Source organism: Thamnophis elegans, chromosome 15 (assembly GCF_009769535.1).
Source record: "Thamnophis elegans isolate rThaEle1 chromosome 15, rThaEle1.pri, whole genome shotgun sequence".
NCBI classification, from domain to species: domain Eukaryota; kingdom Metazoa; phylum Chordata; class Lepidosauria; order Squamata; family Colubridae; genus Thamnophis; species Thamnophis elegans.
Genome location: NC_045555.1, coordinates 14,449,652 through 14,467,013, shown reverse-complemented (window position 1 = coordinate 14,467,013; position 17,362 = coordinate 14,449,652). Strand labels below are relative to the sequence as shown.

At 39.4% G+C, this 17,362-nt stretch overlaps 1 protein-coding gene across 1 annotated transcript in view; it reads left to right on the top strand.

The window, feature by feature from the left end:
* LOC116518715 (methylcytosine dioxygenase TET1-like) overlaps positions 1-17,362 on the top strand; it is a 90,049-nt gene that overhangs the window by 64,230 nt on the left and 8,457 nt on the right. Inside the window, exon 6 of the mRNA XM_032232231.1 lies at positions 1,989-2,082. Coding sequence (XP_032088122.1) covers positions 1,989-2,082 — 94 coding nt within the window. The remainder of the gene's footprint in view (positions 1-1,988; positions 2,083-17,362) is intronic.

Here is a 17,362-nt window from a genome sequence, read left to right as displayed (position 1 = left end):
AATAGTTTTATTAATTGACTTAAAAATGGACATTGTTGTTGGACAGCAGTTCTTACACACATTGTACAGGTATTTGCACAAATTGAAAATGACAAACTCTTAAAAAAAGTTGTCCTTTTCTTAAAACAGGAATGCCTCCTCGTGGTGACAACTTTTACTTGAAAATTATTGCATTTGCATGGCACAGAGCAGTGTACTTTTGAGAGCGAAATGCTTTTGAGTCAGTGCTGACTCCTGGTGTCTGCCTGGAGAAGTCCCTGCAGTTTTCTTGTCAAGATTGCAAAAGTGGTTTGCCATTGTCTGCTGCTTAAGGATGAAAGAGAGTGATGTCCACAGTGGAAACAGTTTAGTTCCCCCCCCACACCTCTTAAACCAACAACAAACCTCAGATGCCACAGCAGCAATCTGAGTACTGAAGGATACTTATTTATTTGATTTATTTGTATCCCATTCTTATTATTTTTACAAATAACTCTAGGCCCACAGGCCGGATCCAGCCCTTGGGGGTGCTTAAATCTGACCTGCGGTGCCTCTGGCAGCCAAAATGGAGTTCAGGGTACCCATGTGAGGCCCCCTACATCTCTTTTTTTTTGCCTGAATAGTCTCCTGTAGCACTCTGCTGGCCAAAACAGGGTGTGTCTCCCCCTCCCCCCCGGGCTCACTGAAAAGTACAATGCTGATTCGGCCCTTGAAGAAATACAGTTTGACATCCCATCTCTAAGGCAGTGGAACTTGAACTCTTGGTCTCCTGCTTTCTAGCCTGGTGCCTTAACCACTAGACAAAACTGTCTCTTACTTGTAGTAAAAGAAGGATTTCTAACGCAACAGGGAAAATGTAGGACATTTCTTTATGTTGGAATGGATCTTGGAAGTCCTGTAGTTTGAGCTCATCCAATTTAGGCATCCTTCCAGATGACGTGGACTTCTTCATAATTTCCCAGCCAAATTGGAGAAAGCTGAACCATAACCCTGCTCATACTATAAAAAAGAGTAATTACAACATCTTAGGTAGTATTTTCAAGGCTGGAGAGCTACACCTAAGGAGTAAGAAAGGTGTTCTTGACAGAGATATGCACGATCTGTTGCCTAAGAAAAAGGGGTTGAAGCAGAGGTGGTATTCAGCAGGTTCTGACCAGTTCTGGAGAACCGGTACTGGAAATTTTGAGTAGTTCAGAGACTGGTAAATATCACCTCTGACTGGCCCCACCCCATCGATTCTCTTTCCCGTCCCAACTGATCGGGAGGAAATGGGAATTTTGCGGAACCTTCCCCTGCCACGCCCACCAAGCCATGCCGACAGAACCGCTAGTTAAAATTTTTGAATTCCACCACTGAATTGAAGCATTACTAAGTCACAATGAGATAGAATTTGGAAGTGGCTCAGGCAGACGCTTCCCTAATTCATTGCAATACAAAAAGGAGGAATCTAAACAGACTTGCAAGATTTTGTTATTCTAGCCAATCTCTATAAAAAGACTTCCTGTGGAGTTGCTTTCATGATATACAGTAGTTTACCTAGTGGAGCTGATATCATTAGGTAAGAGGTATTCTAGTCTCCTGTTAGAGAGATTTCTTCAAATGTATAGATGAAATTTAGTTCCTTGAGATTTCTATCCTTTCATTTTAGCCTTTCATTTGTAAGTGCACTAGTATGCTCTCAGTGCACTGTGTGTCCTTGGTGACTGTCTTTAATTCTTAACGTTTTTGAGGATCTTCAAAAACAGAGAATCTGTCATTTTTAGAAGCAACATCAGGCCTTTCTCTTTGTGCTAAAGTGTGGTGCCTCAGGTTTAATGCTTTGTTATTTAAAAAATCTAATCAGTATTTATTTTGTTATGTTATGCTCCTTTGGTAGGGATTAGATGAGCCTCCTTTCAGAGAGTATTGCTTTCAGAAATATCTTAGAGTCAATTCAAAATGGATCTCACAGTAACTGTTGCTGTCTTTTGATCATCTGTTAATTATTTTTTCTGTTTCCCTTTGTGCAGGTATGGAGCAAAAGGAAGTGCTGTAAGAATAGAGGTAGTGGTGTATACAGGCAGAGAAGGAAAAAGTTCCCAGGGGTGTCCAATTGCCAAGTGGGTGAGTTTTTATTTTTTAGTAATGTAAGACACATTTGTGTTTACTTCAACTATATTTTCCTATAATATTGATGATGCTTCATGTCCATAAAAATATTTTTCATGTTATTCAAAGACATTTATCTTACTAATATATCCCACTCTAAACTACAAAGCACTGTTGTATATAAACAGGAAGATACGTATTAAAAAGAATACAATTACTGTTCAGATAGTCCTCACTTGTCAACTGCATCATTCAGTGGCCTTTCAAACTTACAACCGTGCTGAAAAAAATAACTTTGTAAGCAATACCTGCATTTATGACCTTAGCAGTGTCTTTCAGTCTTGTGATTGCCATACGGTCAGTATGGGTTGTCTTATGTTGACCTGCTCTTTGTCCTTGTTTCCCCCCTTGCAGACCAGAGAAATTAGAGGAAGGGTTACAAGAGAGTAAACAGACATACAATAGGGTATACACTATACATTAAAAGCAATGTGCCAGTAGCTGCAAGTGCATCATGCACACAGCCCAGTGTATTTCTCATTGTGTGCCTTCTTACTTTCTTTTAATCCCTTTCTCTCCAATCTTACTCTGTGTGAGAGAGAGAATAAGTTAAGCACAGAAGAGATTGCCATAGACATTGCTTATTTTTTGCTCCTCCCACCCACACTTTTGAGACTGGAGAGTTTGGAGATGAAGGGATTACAAAATAGTAAGCAGGCACACAGTGGGGCTGTTTGCATAGTACATTTGTGGCCACCAATGCCACTACATTATTTTGATGTGTATTCCTCACTGTGTTCCTACTTAAACTTTCTTATAATCCCTTCCTCTCCAACAAATCTAAATACAAACTTTTTTTTCTTAGTTGTCCCAAGTGAGCATTCCGAAGGGTGTGGGAATAGGTTAGGAGGCAAAAAAAAAACCCAAACTGAAGGTGTGAAACTGATTAGTTTTGTCAATTTTGAAGTAGAAATCACAGCCTGGATCACATGATTTTCCACTTTGTGATCCCTTCATTTAGTGATGGAATTGCCAATTCCAGTTGTGATTGCTACTGTAAATGAAGACTAATTTACATAGTCAGTAATGAAAGGAATTGAATAGGCAACAAAATGGAAACCAGGAAGAGAATTCAAGGATGTGTTGATGAAACACCAAGAGACAGAAATCCATTGCAACGTAACAAAATCCCCAAAGCTCTCAGAAAGAGAACAACATGGCATCGGTGTGAGGAGAGGGATCAGAATGAACTCCGCAACCTTTCTCTCAATGAGCAAGAGTTATTTGTCAAACCAGTAGTAGGGCTGTCAATGATAAGAGCAGATGAGGACTGCCTGCTTCCAGCCCCGGATGAAAAAGTGCAAGGAAATGGACACAGCTTTTGCTGTTCTAAATTGGCTGCATAGGGATCTCATTTGAAAGAAGCTTATTGCTTGAATTCTTGATCGTAACCTTAACTTTCTTTCCAATCAATGCCATTGATCTAAGCAGTTAGATAAATCTTTAACAATCTTCATCTAGACTGCAAGGAGTCTGGCACATTATTTTGAAAACCTTCCTATACAAGGAGGTTTTCATGTCAAGGGAGCTTAACAGCATGGACTCCAAGGATGCTCTTTTAAATATAGACTCTTAGAGAAAGAAGTGGGGGCAGGCCAGTGGTGGGATTCAATTTTTTTTTACTACCGGATCTGTGGGCGTGGCTTGGTGGGTGTGGCAGGGGAAGGAAACTGTAAAATCTCCATTCCTTCCCCACTCCAGGGGAAGGTCATTGCAAAATCCCCATTTCCTCCCAATCAGCTGGGACTTGGGAGGCAGAGAATAGATAGGAGCGGGGCCAGTCAGAGGTGGTATTTACTGGTTCTCCGAACTACTCAAAATTTCCGCTACTGGTTCTCCAGAACTGGTCAGAACCTGCTGAATACTACCTCTGGTACAGACCACATGAAGCTCTTTCTGTGGGTTTGATGCAGCTAGTCCTTACATTACAATCACTCATTCAGTAACTGTTCAAACTTGTAATGGTGATGAATGAGGGGGAACTTACAAAGGGGTCCTTGGAGTTTCAGCTATCGCAGCATCCTCACAAACAAAGACATTGCAGAAACTGGCAGGAAGTCATGTCAGGTGAGGTCTTCGTTTAATGACCTGCATGGGCCTCACATAACAGTGGCAACCAAGACTGCCAGAACTGGTGTCATGAACCTACACAGTCATGCAATGTTTTGACTTCATGACTGCCTCCCTTGACAATAGAAATTTCCAGTCCCAATTTTCATTATAGCCCAATTACCTATATTGGAACTGCCAGTATTATTGATTGCAAAATATTGATGCAGATTGTGGCTGAATTTTGGCAGTAAACCACATTTCTTAAATTTCCATGGCAACTGCTTCTCCCCAATGCTTAGCTCTAAACATCTACACAGAGGATTTGGTGAAATCAACACTGACAAATTAAAAGTACTTTGGATGGTATGATAAGTCTTACTATACAATTATTTCTGAAATATTTTGGAGCTGACCTGCTTGACTTGTAGATTGTATCTTCAAATCTTGACTGCTGAACCTGCAAAATATGCTTTGTGTCTTTATGTAGTTTAAAATCTGGTTCAGACAGTTTATTTGTAACAATAATGTAATTGGGCAATGATGGCAAACACGTGTATTATGAATCTGCTATTACGTTGTGGTTTTCATGCTTTTCATTTTGATCTTTAAAAGCATTTAACTGACTATTGAGTGCAGTAGAATATTTATTTTATTCATATATAGTTAGTCCTCATTTAACAACCAAGTTGGGACTGGCAACGTGGCCATTAAATGAAGTGATCACTAAGTGGAACCATGCTGTGCTTATACTCTTACGTTAGAGTGTACTGCACTCTTTCCTTTGCTCCATAGCTCTGTGAAGGGCAAAAAGTTACTTTTTGCCACTGTTGTAACTGAGAATGGTCACTGTAAGACACTTGCTAAATGAAGACTACCTGTATTGAATTGATTATGGATTAATATCAAATTGGGTGACACTAAATATTCATACATTTCTTAGTTGTTCCTTCCCTGTTTCTTTTTTGGGGAAAATTATGATGCAATTAAGCTTGTTTCATAAATATATTGATATGAACTGTCCGGTAACTAATAATAGAAGTATAATCTCTTGCTAGCTGTTCCCTCTTTTGGGGAGGACAACAAAATTATGGATTAGAACTCGATGTCTATAGGCCAGTGGATTCTCAATACTGTTTCATTTCTTAGGAAGTATTTCCTGCAGTTAATGCCAATGTTACAATTTCCTGATTTATGCTGGAATTTAAAATTGTGTGCCAGGCTTGCTCCAGTTTGGTCCTCTAGGAAAGAAATACTCTTAACTCCATGTGTAGCAAAAATAATTCTTTTAGTAAAAAGCCAAGAAAGCAAAGCCAAAATTAAGGTTTTGCATGTGAAAGTCTTCCAGTTAATTTTTCCCTCTTCATTCCTCCCCCTGTTATCTCCCAATTGTCCATTTAAATTTGAAGAAGGTGTTTTGGTAACTATCTCTGCAAAGGCAGGCTGGATTGTGAGCTGTTATATTCCATTTCCCAGCCTGTGGTCTTGAAGTGATGAGCCAGTGTCTTGGGACAGCATGGTGTTTAATTTCACTTTCCCCCAGCTGCCCCCCCCCCCCCCCCCGTAGTTCATGACAGACTGGCATCTAGTGAAGCAAAGCTGGAGTGAAAAGGATGGCTGTCCTGTCATTGTGCTGGAGATTTAATTTAATACTGGAAAAAGTAGCGGTGTCCTATTTATCCTTGAAATAAACAATGGTCATTGTTCTCAGTAAAAGCAATTCTTTAAGAAAAGTTTAGTTTTAAATATCTTTGACTTGTTTTTAAAAAGTATATATTCAATAAAACACAGGTACAGCTTCTGTATTGTTTTTAGAGTTATCTATGAGTTTCTTAGAAGGGACGTGGTGGTTCAGTGACTAAGACGCTGAGCTTGTCAATTAGAAAGGTCGACAGTTCAGCAGTTCAAATCCCTAGTGTGTGTAATGAAGTGAGCTCTCGTTACTTGTCCCAGCTTCTGCCAACCTAGCGGTTTGAAAGTATGTAAAAATCCAAGTAGAAAAATAGGAACCACCTTTGGTGGGAAGGTAACAGTGTTCCGTGCACCTTCTGTGTTTACTCATGCCGCCCACATGACCACGGAGACGTCTTCGGACAGCTCTGGCTCTTTGGCTTAGAAACGGAGATGAGCACCGCCCCCTAGAGTTGGGAACGACTAGCACGTATGTCCGAGGGAAACTTTTACCTTTTTTATGACTTTCTTATTGCCAGCTCTGCAGAGTGTGATTTAGTGTGTGTTAATGTTGGTTTGTTCCATGAGTTGTACAATTTCCATTGGGTCTGCCTAGATAACTGGTGCTTGCTATGCCAGCATAGAACTGTTTACTCTTAAAATTAAGAGGTCTGCCACAGATATGTAGAGACTTTTCTTGGTTGGGTTTGGGATCATTGGACTTAGCTTTAGCCCTTATCCAACTGAATCTTGAATGAAACAGAGATGTGGTAGGAAAGAACTTAATTCTCAGACAGGAAGGCAGCCAGTTTTTATTATACTGAGAGGGTGGCCTATCAGGTACTCTTCCTCCTCCTCCTCTCTTAGACAAAGTGCTCCATGCTTAGTCTTGAACGAATACCAACATGTGGGTTTCATTGCTTCTGAAATCATAGTCATCTGTGATAGAGTAGCATAAGGATTTTATTATGTCTATTTGTGGAACAGAACATATCCTGAGAAACTTCGTTCTGTTTAGTGTTCCCAATAAGTTCATCAACATGTATGGGGAATTTTATACAACATTGGTTTCTATCCCAGGCTGGGGTAATGGTTGATGGAGAAATTCTGATTAGTATAGCTATTAAGGAAATGAAGGGAGGGGACATTAGGTCATCCTGAGTTTCCTGCATGAGCCTGGCTATGACTTTTATGCCCCAAAGTGATTAATTAATTAAACATTCATTCATTCATTCATTCATTCATTCATTCATTCATTCAATTTGTATAGTGGTCCAACTTGCGTTTGTGACTGAGCACCTCACAACAATTTTAATTAATTAAAACAATAGCAATAAAACAATAAAAATATGAATGAAACCAATTACAATGGTATTAAAACCACCATTAAAATATAAAAAACCCAACTTGAACAGCAGCCATACATCCTAGTCAGTATAATCACTGAAAAAACTCTCCACCATCACTGGACTCCACCCCCCCCTCCCATCATGATGACACAACCATATCTTCAGGCACTTCTTGAAGGCCAAAAGGTTAGGGGCCAGTCTAAGTTGTGGAGGTGGTGTACTAATGTTCCAAATGGCCACAGCAGAAAAGTCAGTCTTTCTAGGGTCCTGTTAAGATGACATTACTTAGTAGATGGAACCCTTAGCCATATCTGATAGGATGGGTAGAATAACCTTGGAGAAAGTGTTCCTTCAATATCCAGTCACATCTCAGTACTTCATAGGTTATTACCACCACCTTGAATTGCACCTGGAAGCCAATACAGCTCAAAGATTAGAGGTGTATTGTGTGCTATTCAACAAGTGCAAATAACTACACCTGCACTCCCACTGTATAGCAATAGCACTTAGACTTGTATAACACTCCATACTGTTTTGCAGCCCTGTCTGAGCAGTTTACAGAGTCAGCATATTCCCCCCAACAATCTGGGTCCTCATTTTACCCACCTTGGAAAGATGAAAGGCTGAGTCAACCTTGAGCCAGTCAGGATCGAGCTCTTGATTGTGGGCATGGTTACCTTGCAATACTGCATTGTAATCATATTACATGTTACACCATTATCTTTTGCATCAACTGCAGCTTCTGGATGCTCTTCAAGGTCAGCCATTATAGTAATTCATTTAACAGATAACCTGGGCATGAGTAATTGAGAACATAGTGTCCCAATCCAGGAAAGGATGCAATTGATGCACAAGAAGAAGCTGTGTAATGGCTTTCCTGCCCACAACCAGCAGCTGTTCTTTGAGCAACAGTTGTGAGTCCAGGAAGACCTCATTTTATGCCACCCCATCCAGAATAATGGTAACTCCTTGGAACCAGATGCCAAGAAGCCATTCAGTCTTGCGAGGGTTGAGCTGAAACTTGTGATTCCATCTTCAAAGCTCCACAGTCTCCAGACTGAGACAGGATATTGACAGCATGGCTTAGTTCACTAGATGGAAAGCTAGAAGACTGCTATTACCTCATCCATGCAATGGATTATCTCATTGGCAGCTTCAAGTAAATGTTACATGAAGAGTGGAGAAAAATGCTAGATCCTGAGGAACCCTGTTAAAACAGGGCCCAAGAGATAATTCCAAGAATAAATGGTGATGAGTAATTTGTAACATATAGTTTGTGTTGGAGTCTGGAAAAATATTGATTGAAAGCAGATACTTGGAGTGTCAGTAGTTAACGCTGTTACTCTGAAAATAAAGATATTAATTATGCCGGTAAAGTAGAAAGTTAAACTGCAGAATTCTGTATTTGACATTGTAAAATCCCATTTTCCTTGTCTTGCGAAAGTGAACTTGAGATATATCGCACAATGCTGCTATATATCACAGTAGAGTTACATAGTATAATTTAATGTAATTTATTAACCTTTAATAAAGGTTAATAAATTACATTAAAAATGCAAGGGTCTCTTGCTTATGTAATTTCAACCTTAAGTATTTTCTTTTCTGCAATCTAGAGCTGACCTTAAAGATGTAATTTGGTTGTAAGAATTAAAATGAGCTGAATTGCAACAAGATACATTTCAGGATGCAGTGGCTCAGTGGCTAAGATGCTGAGCTTGTCGATCAGAAAGGTCAGCGATTCGAATCCCTAGCGCCGCGTAATGGAGTGAGCTCCTGTTACTTGTCCCAGCTTCTGCTAACCTAGCAGTTTGAAAGCATGTAAAAATGGAATTAGAAAAAATAGGAACCACCTTTGGTGGGGAAAGTAACAGCGTTCCATACACCTTTGGCATTTAGTCATGCCCGCCACATGACCATTGAGACATCTTCAGACAGTACTGGCTCTTCAGCTTTGAAATGGAGATGAGCACCGCCCCCTAGAGTCTGGAGCACGGCTCTTCAGCTTTGAAATGGAGATGAGCACCGCCCCCTAGAGTCTGGAGCACATATATGGGAGGGGAACCTTTACCTTTACAGTTAAGGCAGTGTTTCTTAATCTTTGCAAATTCAAGATTTCATCTTAGAATTCCCTAGTCAGCAATTTCATGAAAATTTAGAATAGAAGATTGAGAGTTCCATGTTTTGGGGATTTCAAGACAAGGATGTCCACTATGCATGTGTTCTTGGGCATGGAAATAAAGTGCTAGGTGTTGAAATCCATAGGGTTGTTGAGCAATGACAAAGCTGCAATTTTTAACTCTACTGAGAGGCATTATTTGGGGCTGCTTCATTTGGATTATATGATTCATTTGAAACCTGAAGGGGGAAAAAAGACATCATTCCAAAAAACCTTCATCTGAAATTGAAGGATGAGGCTTAATATATTACGAATGATTATAGATACCAGATTATTCCTCCAAAAGGTAGATATTTGAGATCTCCAGGAAACCAGCCTGAGGCCACATGTTTTAGCTTGTAAAGCAAGGAAGTCACTCATTTGAAGTTAGTTACCCAACACTTTGAAGGCAACTGTGGAAGCAAGTAATTTGAGACCAGATTCCTTTTAATGCCTAAGTGCTAACCAATTTTCTTTCTGAGAAACAAGTGCTTCTCAGTCTGTGATAATATAAGGGCTGAAGGAAAGTGAGAGGATTTGGATATTGGTATTGCTGTATAAAGTGTTTAGAAACTGTTTTGACTTTATCATAGCTTGATTTTTCATTATCAGGAGTTTTTCTAGAATAAAGTTATCCTATCAGAGTTGTATCCTTCAATGTCTGACTGTAAGACTTTGACTGGATGATGCTAACCACTATCTCTCTTGGCTTCTCTGCAAATCCCTTTTCTTTCAACCTTATGATTAAGTGCATTCACCAGGGGAAATCATGGGTTTTCGGGTGCACTTCTATAAAAACAATTAGATCCTCCTTTAAGCTCCCAGAGCAGGGAGATCACAATATAGATTTAGATTGTGCCATGCTCTCACGTTTGGGGTTTGACATGATCCCCTCCTTAAAAGAGGGGGGATTTATTTTTACACAGCGTATATATCCTCTGTGGTGCTATGAGTTACAGTGACCAGCAGGAGGCACCTCTACATACACATCTCAATATAACAAGCAAAGAAAATGAGAAAGAAATGGATCTTACACATTTAAGGCTTATTGCTTGGCAATTTCTGATCATTATCTGAGCTGTTGTAATTACCTACCATGTTTCCCTGAAAATAAGATGTCATATTATTTTTTGCTCCAAAAAGATGCATTAGGGCTTATTTTCTGGTTAGGTCTTATTTTGAGGAATTACGGTACTAATTGTCTCTGTCTGGCTGATGATCTTAACTGGGGCTTATTTGGGGGGGGCTTACTTTACAAGCATCCTGAAAAATCATGCTAGGGCTTATTTTCCAATTGGGTCTTATTTTCGGAGAAACAGGGTAGTGTGATAATGAAAGGTTGTCAAGAAAACTACCAAGCCCAGACCACCAACCTCAAGGACTCCTCATTTCAACCCTGAGCTATCAATTTCTGGTCATTTGATTTGAATGGGATAATCCAATGGTGTCTACCATTGTTTTCTGGAGGAAGGTTAGGCTAATAGACCATGACACTTACGCACAGAACAATACAGATTTGCACAGTGCAGACGAGAATTCTCTTCACATTATTTGTATCAGCATCTGTTGTGGAATGCAGTGGTGGCTGAGCCAAAATACAGTAAATTATATTTGTTATTGTATTTTTCTTTGTTAATTGAAAAAAAGCAGGTTAGATGTAATTTCCAGCAGCGTTTCAGCATCTAAATATATCATTCCAATTATATACTTCAATTGGAACAAGCTTATAGCATATGGTGTTTGGTTTGCATCATTGATTTATTTTTGATGCTAAGCAGAGCAGGCTTTCTTTTCCAGTTTCATTTCTGGTTCCTTCCACATTGCATTGTGTTGTAAATTTCTGCAATATTAGGTCAAGTTGGCTTTGTATATGGGCTGACAATTGTGGTCCTCTAAAGTCTTCATTTTGCTGTTTTGCTCTAATTTAAACAAATTTAAAGAGAAATTCATTTTTCATTTAATTCCTGAGTGTAATTACTACTATAGCACAAGGTCATTTCTGCATTTTAAGTATATTAATCCCAAAAACATGCATCCTAGTTAGTTTGGCTAATTTTGAAGGGACAATCTACCTCAAGTAATCTTTATTCACGGAGAACTTGTTCCTTATTCCAGAGATCCTGCCAAGGGTTGTGACAATTGCTTCATCAATCTAAGAGAAATATTTCAAGTAAGTAGAATCCAAGCAATTAAGTTGCTCTAGGAAATATGGTTGCCCATGACAGTAACTTTCAAAAAACATTTTAGAGATTAGATTACATTCTTTTTGCATAATTGGAAAAGATTACTTCCATATAATTTTATCTACATATTAACAAAGGAATTGGATATATACATCTTACATCATTATACAACATTATAAAAATATTCTGGAATAATCTCTCTTATTCAAATGCCATCATTGAATCGCACAAAGGTATTTGAACTTGGGAAGTTTTTTTAAAAAATACAATCTTCTCCCTGCTCATTTCAAATGGAAGAAATTTAAGGTAGAGGAATGATGCAAATGCCATTATCCTGAAGGGCCAAAGGTTGATCCTATACCTGTGATGGCGAACCAATGGCATGCGTGCCAGAGGTGGCATGCAGAACCTTTTCTGCTGGCATGCGCGCCGTCAGATCTCCATGGCGTTTTCTTTCGTGAGCTTCTGTTTCCCAAACAACGAAACAGAAGCTCATAAAAGAAAAATATCTTACCTGTTGCGCTGCCAGTGTTGGGATGTCCCACCTCCTGTCGGGCAGCTGACAGGAGTCTCTGCTGCGCAGGCAGTTTGAGCATGCATGCTGACAAATTTTGGGCACTCAGTGTCTAAAAGGTTCGCCATCACTGTCCTATACTGTATTAGAGCACAGGAGCAGGAATGTGGTAACCCAAAGAAGGTCCAGTGAGGCACACATAAATAGCACATTGTCCCTTCATTCATGGACTCTGTCAGTTCACGCTTCAGATGTTCCTGTGGGATCCCATGATCCAGGGGTGGGATCCTACCGGTTTAACAACCGGTCTGCTCAGTGCGCGCCTAACATGCATGACATGCACAGTTTACTGAAAACTCACCTTCCGCATTACTGCTGGCGAGGAAAACAGCTGAGACACAGCAATCCACTCTGCCACACCAATCAGCTGGGCTTTGGAAAAGGAAATATACATGAGTATAGCGCAGGGGCAGCCCCACTTCAAAGTCGGAGCGAACAAGTTCGCTCCCAGCTGATAGTCGTAGCTACCAGTTTGTCTGAACCGGTCCAAACCGGTAGAATCCTATCCCTGCCATAATCCCTTAGAAACAAAGTAGGTCTATTGTCCGTGAAACATTTTATAGGCCAGTAAATACTTCAATAGGCCTTTTCTCATGAATTTCTGATGCATACAAACAAATATGCAATTTCTTTTTCCTCCTTGTCTCTACTCACCCTCAGGCAGGGTATATTAAAGTCTATGCTGCACACCTATCTGAATCAGCCCGTGACTTATCTCTGATGCTATTCACAGTGGTAAAAGGGGTTGTGTGTTAACTATACAATATGTTGAATGAGTAGGATTATGCAATATTAATCTAGCTGAACAGAAAAGAGAGGTACAAATACACCGTAATACTGGAAGATATAAATATGTGGTAGAGGTTAGCCTAGTCTTTTATTTCCGTTTGTATATTAAAAACATTTTTATAACAAGGATAGGATGTATTCAAACATCTGTCAGGGTTCCAAATAGATCCAAAAGTAAATCAGAGTCCAAGGCAAAGTATTGCTCAAAGTTCCAATTTATTAAGAGAGCCGTGTTGGCATATCTGGGAAAGCCTGAATCTGAAAGATTCCCGGTTTTCCCCACTTAGTTGAAAGTTCAAGATCCTGTCCCCACACTACAAGTCCATCACATGGTCCAATCTTCCAACTGCCTTGCAGTGTTTCTTAATATCTTAAAATATGACTGAAAATATCCCCCCTCCCTCCCTTCTCTCCCTGCACCAAACGCTCTCCTCCATCTGGTGATTGGTGAAATCAAGGAAGACTCTGCCCGGAGACTGATGACATTGCAGAAGGGAGAATTCCCATTGGTCCTCTAGGGCTTTGTCGGTTCCTGGGAAAACGCAGTTCGCTGGTTGTAGCCTGCGTTTCTCTGCACATCTGGGGTTTCCCAGGCATTGCGTCGTCTGAATCCCGTTCTGGACTCGGCAGTCTTTCTGCGAAGTTGGATTGCCTGAGCAAAGGGCCCACGGGATCTTGAGACTTGATTTTTGAGCAGTACCAATCCATTCCACTCTTTCCTTCCCTTTCTGTCCTTCTTCTATCTTCCTTTTGTTTTTCCTTTCCTTTCTCTTTTCCTTTCTCCTTTCTCCTTTCCCTTTTTCCTTTCTCTTTTCTATTTCCCTTCCTTTTTCCTTTCCTTTCTCTTTTCTTTCCTTTCTCTTTTTCCTTTCCTTTCTTCTTTCCATTTCCTTTCCTTTTCCTTTCCTTCTTTTACATTTCCTTCCTTTTTTCTTTCCTTCTTTTCCATTTCCTTTTTTCCTTTCCTTTCCTTTTTCTTCTTTCCCATTTCCTTTCCTTTCCCTCCCCCTTCCTTCCTTCCTTCCTTCCTTCCTTCCTTCCTTCTTTCCTTCCTTCTTTCCTTCCTTCCTTCCTTCCTTCCTTCCTTCCTGGGGGTCTGAGGGAGAGGGAGGGGACCCCTTTCCTCCTTGGCCCCCTCCCCAACCTCTGCTCTGATGGCAATTATGGCTAAAAAAAATTTCAGGTGCTCAGGCATGAAAATGGTGCCATTCAACTATACTTTTCCTCACACACTGAAAAAAAATTAGAGGGAACATTGCCAAAGACCCAAAAGAAAAGATGGCTGCAGGCTTGACAACATCATGGTTATCTAAGCTAATGGTTTGGGCATGAAATGTATTCCATTCATGCCTTTTAGCTCCTTGTGCGATATGGGAGTGAAATGTCTAGGTCGGAAAGTGAAGAAAAGCAATTAAAATTGGTTGTTGATTACAAGGGAGACTTTCTGTGAATTTCATGGGGCCTTTGACTACTATGAAAGAAAAGCTGAACTGAGAATGGTTTTTTTCCTTAAGTAACCGACCCAGAGTTTGACTATCTGATACCTTCTCTAGTCATTTTGGACTTTAATTTCCATCAGCTACAGTGGCAAGAGTTTGTGAGAATTAAGGTTTAGAAAAAATCCCACAGTAACACAGTCTACCGTAACCTAATCTGTATTTCTACTTTCCAAAGATAATATTAATAATTAGCCTTCCTCCCAAAGAGTGAATTAGGAAGAAACATCCTACTGCTGCCCTGCGTACACAATTTCTTATACAAGAAGTTTGCATAATATAATGATGATAAGGCAGCAATTGCTTTTTGTTGCAAAAGGAATATTTTGTATTCAACTTTGGGATAGAATTGTGCTGTTGAGCACTGCACTCCTTAGTTCAAAGGCGTGATTAGTGGTGCTATATAGATACACTGAGATATATATTTATTTCATATGTCTTCCTTGTAAAGTTATTTGCTCTGCATAATTGTTATCTGAAGTAGATATAAGTCTTTTGAATCGCACATATTGGAAAATACTACATTACTGGGAAAAACTGTACAGTATTGTTAGAAGTGTAGAGATAAGGAGAGCAGGCCAGAATGGATTCCCCAATTTGCATAGTTTCTTTCTTTATTAGGGTATTAGGAAAACGGATGGTTCATAAAAGTTCATTTGTAATGTTGAGAAAAATGATCGTTTAAAAATTTTCTATAATTTATTATACAAGTAGTCCTCGACTTACAACAATTCATTTAGTGACTGTTCAAAGTTATGACGACACTGAAAAAAGTGACATATGACCATTTTTAACAGTTACAACCTTTGCAGAATCTCCATGATTATGTGATCAAAATTTAGATGCTAGCCATTTGGCTCATATTTATGATCTTGCAGTGTACAAGGATCATGTGATCACCTTTTGCAACCTCTGACCAGCAAACTCAATGGGGTAGCCAGATTCACTTAACAGCCTAGTTACTAACTTAGTGACTAAGGTATAGTAGTTCTTAACAACTATGTTGAGAAAGGTCATAAATGGGGTAAAACTACAAATGTCTCACAACAACAGAAATTTTGGGCTCAGTTGTAGTCATAAGTTGAGGATACCTGTAATAATATTCATTTACATATCTATTTTAAAATAATAGTAATGCGCAGGCATGGAAAATGTAGTTAGACACTTCTGAAATAATAATACAGGAAATCCTCTACTTAAAAGACCGCAGTTGAGTCTAAAATTTCTGTTGCTAAGACAGTTAAGTGAGTTTTGCCCATTTATGTCCTTTCCTACCACAATTGTTAAGTAAATCACTGCAGTTGTTAAGTTAGTCACATAGTTGTTAAGTGAATCTGGCTTCCCATTAACTTTGTTTGTCAGAAAGTGGCAAAAGGTGATCACATGACCCCAGGATACTGTAACCTTCATAATAGGAGCCAGTTGCCAAGCGTGTGAATTTTGATCACATGACCATGGAGATGCTACAATGGTCGTAAGTGTGGAAAAACGTGACTTTTTTCCTGCTGTTCTAACTTTGAATGAACTGTTGTAAGTCCAGGACTATCTGTATACATCATGTAATTTTAAATTTTGTTTCTTTTCAATGATAGATTTGGGGTTGTTGTTTTTTAAATGAAGCATAGATGAAATAGTAAGAATTATAACCTGTCTTTCTCCAAAAGGATGGCAAAAAAAGTGGGAAACTGTGCTTCCTTTTAAAGGTTAAGGGAAATGTATATTTTAAGAGGGGGAAATTGCATCAGGAGAGCTATTGAATCCCAGGATACCTCTCTCCCCTGTTATTATGAGAAGTCCCAGCCTGCCAAAGAGATACTAACTGAGAAAAGCTGCCCAATCCTGCACATGCTTGCTAAACACTGTCAATGTGGGGAAAAAATTGTCTGAAGAAATTGCCGTCACTTTAGGCAAGTCTTACTTTGATTCGTTGCACTCCTGATGATGCCAACCTTTTTCATTGTGATCCAGCAGCACTGAATACTCTGTGACCTTTGTCTTAAATGTGATTTATCCTTCCAGGCCTGTCTGGTTCAATTGCAAATCTTTTGTTACTGACTTGGTTTAATGGATAGCATTTGCAAACGGTTGAATGATAAGATTTTCTGAAAGTTAAATGAAATGTGATGTAGTTGAAGCAGCCTTTCTCCAGTTCACATCTTTTTGAAAATATGTCTGTTTCTAAGTTTAACGTTTATTTTCTAATAAGCAAGTAGATACAGCTGTCAGGGTTCCAGATAGCATCCAAAATTAAATCAGAGTCCAAGGCAAAGCATTCCTCAAAGTTCCACTTTATTAAGAAGCCATATTGGCACATTTGGGAAAACCCGAATCTGAAAGCTTCCCAGTTTTCCCCATCCAGTTGAAAGTTCAAGATCTTGCCCCTACACTCACAAGTCCTTCACATGGTCCAATCTTTCACTGCCATGCTGGCAGTTCCACCCATCCAGTTCCTGTCAGGTTTAGAGGTGCAAAGGCAAAGGATGACCTTGGCTTTCTAGAAAGAATTTTGTTATGGCTACATAGCATCTAACATAGCATCCAACTCCCTACAATCCCCCCTCCCATTTTCCCACAATAAAAAACCCATAGTAGAATAATAGAAAGCCTGGCAGGCCAAAGATCCAAAAAAAAGATGGCTGCAGGCCTGACAACAGCAATATGCAAATAGGGCTGAATGAATACTTGAGGATAAAAAAATTAGTGGATACACTATTTTGTAGACCAAAATTTTGTCTACAAAGAAAAGAGGTTTGCTAAGTGTGTAGGTTACATTGCAGTTTTCTGTTTTTTGGTGTGTTTTGATCTTATTTTAGGAAAAACTATATAATTGGAATTTCAGAAATAAGAACTGTCTGAAAGGGATTTCAAACTATGATATCTTCTGATTAATTAACCAGTGAAAGATTGATGAAATCCATAAGAGGGGAAAAAACTTGTGACAGACAATTACAGCTCTGGCCTCCACAATC